This window comes from Lethenteron reissneri, chromosome 70, assembly GCF_015708825.2.
Source record: "Lethenteron reissneri isolate LAM-NWPU_2019-01 chromosome 70, ASM1570882v1, whole genome shotgun sequence".
Taxonomy (NCBI): domain Eukaryota; kingdom Metazoa; phylum Chordata; class Hyperoartia; order Petromyzontiformes; family Petromyzontidae; genus Lethenteron; species Lethenteron reissneri.
In genome coordinates this window covers 1652177-1657868 of record NC_083848.1, presented here as the reverse complement: position 1 = coordinate 1657868, position 5692 = coordinate 1652177, and the positions used below count along the sequence as shown (strand labels likewise).

Here is a 5692-nt window from a genome sequence, read left to right as displayed (position 1 = left end):
CAGTCTGTGCAGTCTCCCTTCTTAAACACTGTTATTATGATGTCATATAGTGCAGTCTGCACACAAACGCCACCTTCTCTTAGCACATATATAGCCTTGTTGTAACTGCTCTCTCGCTTGTTCAGCAGTTCCACTGCTGGATTATATTTTTTATGGCCGAGGACGACCGCTTGTGTTGCGATCAAAACGTCGTGATTCATTTTATTTTATACCTACATGACTTTACTGAAAGAACCAAAGAGTGTCATAGAAGGCATCTGACACATCGGCCTTGCCTGCATTCCTCCTTCTGTAGGGACATAAGCAACCACCATCATCCCTCAACTCCTGTTGATAGGAAGGCGAGCCCACAGTGGCCTGGGGCTTACAGCTTCCCAAACATGACTTCCATGCTCCCATGCCCCCTTCCTGTTTTTGTTTGGCAGTCTCCTGCCCAAGTAGAGAGGGGTTACCAGCCCCTCGCACCCGTCCAGAGACCCCATTGGCCGCCGTGGTGGCTACAAGCGCCATGAGGAGAAAAGCCAATTGGAATTGGCCATTCCTCATATGGCATTGCTCACATCAACCACAGCGTTATTGTCCGGCACCATCGAGGAGGTCGAGTGTTATTTTTGCATCTGTGTGTACGTGGTATTGTGCATCCTGCAGGGAGTTGAGAGAGCTACCCGATTCTCGTATCTTCCTGCAGAGGGGGGAGAGGCTTCCCAGGACTAACCCGGCTCCGCAAGAACCTGACAAGGCTCTCCTTCACCTCGGCCGTCCGCAGGCCGTAGACAATGGGGTTGAGCACCGGCGGCAGGACGAACTGCAGGCTCTGGAGCGACACGCTCAGCTCCGGCGATGCCGCAGACGAGGGGGTGCCGCCCCCCGCACCGCTGGCGAACGTCGCGAGGATGGCGCTGAAGTAAACGGCCGCCACCAGGAGGTGGGTGCCGCATGTGCGCAGGGCCTTGTTCCGGCCGCGGCGGAGGGCCGGCTTGCGGCACTCGTGCAGGACGAGCGCGTAGAAAGCCGCGATGGCGCACAGAGGAAGCGCTATGCCCACCAACGACATGGCGAAGGTGTACGCCTGCCCGAGGGCGACGTGGTTGCAGGACAGCACTCTCAGGGCCAGGAAGTCGCACGTGGATGTCAGCAACGAGCGCGGCTTGCACAGGTCGAGATTAACCGCGATGGCGACGTAGCCGAGGCCCTGGGCAGCGGCGAGCGCGACGGCGAAGGCCAGGGCCTTGAGTGCAATGGCGTTGGATGCCGCACTGCGGTAGGCGAGCGGTCGGCACACCGCCAGGTAACGGTCGGCAGCCATGGCCGCCAGGATGTAGCCATGCACGCGGAAGGACACGTGGTAGGTGAACATCTTGGCAATGCACCAGGGCACCGAGATATAGGGAGCATCGCCGACGAGGTCGTACATCGTGCGCGGCAGTGCGTTGGTGTTCTCCACCAGGTCGGTGAGGGCCAGTGCGGCGACGAGCAGGTGCATGGGCTTGTGCAGTCGACGGTCGCGGGCGATGGCGAGGCACAGCAGTGAATTGGCCACCAGCGTGAGGGCGTAGACGAGGAGGAGGAAGGCGAACACGAATCGCCTGACGGTGGGCGGCTCGCGGAACACCGTCTGGATGCGGATGAGGTCCGTCGCAACGGCGACGAGGAGGGGTGCGGAGACGTTGGGCCTGGGGCCGTCCTCCATTTTGTAATTTGCTGCGAGCAGAAAAATGGCGGCCTTTGCTGCGAGCAGGAAAATGGCGGCCACTGCTGCCACTGTCCCCTCCCACGTGACTCCTCTCCCCTTTGCTTCTCCCAAAAACTCGAGGGTGGGACTGTGGGAGGGGGGGGAGGGATCAAGCTTGAGCGAGTGCTTAGTTCGCACGTTCCGCTGGATACCGCTGTGAAAGAATCAGATGCATATCACGTGATATTTTTTCCAGTATCAAAGTATTAATGCTGGAATGAAGGTCCCACGATATGGCTGTTCACCCTGAGCTTCAAAATATTCTGATACGCGCATTCTCTTCATACTGTTCACCTTTCGGCACTCTCTAATCTGACACTGGTGAAACTAGGCCATAAAGAAGGCGGTCTCTGGTGTAAGGCCAATCTGAATCAAAAACAATGCCCATATATTATCAGAGCATGTTTGTTTATACTCTTTGGTTTTTTCGGTAAAGTCACGTAGGTAAAAAAGAATTAAATCACGACGTTTCGGAGGCAACACAAGCTTCCGTTTCAGGTGGCACCGTCACAGCAAAATTACTGTATCAAGTGGTGAGAACTATAAAACACGAGACTATATACAGATTAAGGGAGGGGGGGAGGAGCCAGGATGGGCCGTGGGGGAGGGTTAAATTAAGCCTCATTTTGTTATGCTGCAGGGGGTTAGGGGAGGGCGCCATGTGTAGGCGATGGTAAGTGGTTACAAAAGGGAGGTGACTGATAACCAAGAGGCAGTATTTAAGCTGACAAACTGGTTGCTTTAATACTACAGTAATTTTGCTGTGACGGTGCCACCTGAAGACGGAAGCTTGTGTTGCCTCTGAAACGGCGTGATTTAATATATTTTTTTACCTACGTGACTTTACCGAAAAAAACAAAGAATATGGACCCTTGCAGTCACAAAAACAACTTCAAATCTAGAATTCATGTTTGTTTACATGTTCACCACAAGTACGAGTGATTAATCCAGACTTAATTCCTTACAAAAGGTATCTATTTGGTGTTTGAACATCTTAACACCTCCTGTGTCATTGCCAGAAAGGATAAAAAGCTATTATTAATTTTCAAGCACATGCGTTTTCCGTGACGTCAATTCGTTGTCAGAAAACATCGTCGCCAGAGGTCAGAATCAGAATATTTGGAGGAATCCGATGAGCTACAAAGCTATTTTTCACAAATGTTCAGTATGGGCACAGGGTAAGAATGTTACAAACACAATTGACTTTTCCGAGACTAAGGTGCTCTGCAAACCTCCTGGCTACCATCAAAGGTTTGTACACGAAGTCATCCAAATATACAAACACAGACATAATTTCAACCGTGATGATGGGTACAAACTTAGTAATCATTGGAAAGATGTTATTAACCATGCAAAAAAGATTTAAACTACACATATTTGGACCATCTTATTGGACAGACACTATTCTTCAGTTACCATATAGCTTCTTCTTCCTTTTTTCACACACTGGTTTTCCTGCTTTAAATTTTATCACACATTTGGCAAATCTAGAATTAATCCCAGCAACGTAGCAAAAGTGCGGTTTCATCTACATAACAAAGGCTCAGTCCCATTCACAGCAGCCGCACCTTTACATCAGCCGCACCTTAACAACTCTTGGAACCTCCCATTTCAATCAGTCTACACGACAATGGCTCATTCCTTGCAATGTGCTTCAGCCGCACCGAACCTCACAATGGCTCCTCCCACCCTCAACCAATAAATATACAAGGACTGTCTTCTTGGAATTTCTCTCACTTGATGCAGCAGTCGTGCTGTGACGGTTCCACCTGAAGACGGAAGCTTGTGTTGCCTCCGAAACGTCGTGATTTTTTTTTTATTTTATTTTACTTTTATTAATTTTAACTTAAACTTTTTTACCTACGGAACTTTACTGAAAAAACCTAAGAATATGAATCATTGCAGTCACGAAAGCTTCAAATCTAGAAACAATACAAAAACATGATTGGAGTTCAATAAAGGTAAATAACCGATACATACATATGCAACACCAAACCATCCCCCATCCTATCGGGCAAAGCCCATTGAGGTATCACCCTAAAGCGACCTGGCCACTGCAAATGATAGCCGCTCAACAAAGTGACCGATAATTTGGACATTTACAGCAGTAAAATAATCAAAGTAGTCTAAACGCACGGTTATAATTGCGCAGAAAAAAATCCACGCTACCACAGGTAGGACATGCAAACTGTGTGAGTGTGGATCTGTGTGTGTGTGGAACTGTGAGTGAATGTGTGGCTCTGTGTGTGTGTGGATCTGTGAGTGACTGTGTGAGTGTGTGTGGATCTGTGTGTGTGTGGATCTGTGAGTGACTGAATGTTTGTGTGTGGTGGATCTATGTGTGGATCTGTCAGTGACTGTGTGTGTGTGGATCTGTGTGTGTGTAGATCTGTGAGTGACTGAGTGAGTGTCTGTGGATCTGTGTGTGTGCGGATCTGTGTGTGTGGATCTGTGAGTGACTGTGTGATTGTGTGCGTACGGATCTGTATGTATCTGGATCTGAGTGACTGTGTGAGTGTGTGTGCGGATCTGTGAGTGTGACACTTTGTGCACGTGTGGGTGTGTGAGCGGGGAGCAGTAGTGTAGCGGTTAGCGCTACGCTGCGCTACTAACCTGGCCACCCAAGTTCGATTCCCGCTCACGGCCAACACCAGTGACGATTATCTGAATCTTTCGTGGGCCTTCCCTAGGTCGACTCAGCCTCAAATGAGTAACTGGTGCAGTGTGTAAACATCGCCACTGAGGAGACAAAGGCGGCGTGGTGTTGGCCACCCACCCCCTCGTGTGCCGTGCCAGCGTTTATAGATACTACTGGATATCAGCAAGTGATGTCACTCTCACTCTGTAGAACAGGGTGAGATCATACAAACTGCACTGGCTCTCACTCTGTAGTACAGGGGGAGATCATACTAATTCCACTCACTCTCACTTTGTTGTACAAGAGAAGATCATACAAACTCCACTCACTCTCACTGTAGAACAGGGGGAGATCATACAAACTCCACTCATTCACTCTGTAGAACAGGGGAAGATCATACAAACTCCACTCACTCTCGCTCTGTAGAACATGGAGAGATCGTACAAACTCCACTCACTGTTACTTTGTAGAACAGGGGGAGATCATACACTCCCTGTTGCTCTGTAGAACATGGGGAGATCATACAAACTCCACTCAATCTCACTCTGTAGGACAGGGGGAGATCATACAGACGACACTCATTCACTCTGTAGAACAGGAGGAGATCATACAAACTCCACTCACTCTCACTCTGTAGAACAGGGGGAGATCATGCAAACTCCACTCACTCTCACTCTTTAGAACAAGCGGAGATCATACAAACTCCACTAACTCTCGCTCTGTAGAACATGGGGAGATCATACAAACTCTACTCACTCTTATTGTCGGACGGGGAGATCATACAAACCCCACTTACTCTGTAGGACAGGGGGAGATCATTCAAACTCCACTCTCACTCTTTAGAACAAGGGGAGATCATACAGACTCCACTCACTCTCACTCTGTAGAACAGGGGAAGATCATTAAAACTACACTCACTCTCACCCTATTGAACAGGGGGAGATCGTACAAACGCCACTCACTGTTGCTCTGTAGAACATGGGGAGATCATACAAACTCCACTCACTTTCATTCTGTACAACACGGGGAGATCATAGAAACTCCACCCATTCACTCTGTAGGACATGGGGAGATCATACAAACTCCACTCATTCACTCTGTAGAACAGGGGGAGATCATACAAACTCCACTCAATCTCACTCTGTAGGACAGGAGGAGATCATACAGACTACACTCATTTATTCTGTAGAACAGGAGGAGATCATACAAACTCCACTCACTCTCACTCTGTAGAACAGGGGGAGATCATACAAACTCCACTCACTCTCACTCTGTAGAACAGGGGGAGATCATACAAACTCCACTCACTCTCACTCTGTAGA

The 5692-nt window shown here is 49.1% G+C and overlaps 1 protein-coding gene across 1 annotated transcript; it reads right to left on the bottom strand.

Annotated features, from left to right (window-relative positions):
• Positions 1-661: 661 nt before the first annotated feature.
• LOC133360920 (olfactory receptor 2M3-like) lies at positions 662-1690 on the bottom strand. The gene has a single exon (XM_061579806.1). It carries the CDS (start codon positions 1688-1690, stop codon positions 662-664), a length of 1029 nt encoding a protein of 342 aa, XP_061435790.1.
• Positions 1691-5692: the final 4002 nt, after the last annotated feature.

Excerpts from the sequence above, each read along its gene's own strand:
- LOC133360920 (XM_061579806.1), bottom strand. The coding sequence starts at position 1,690 with ATGGAGGACGGCCCCAGGCCCAACGTCTCCGCACCCCTCCTCGTCGCC.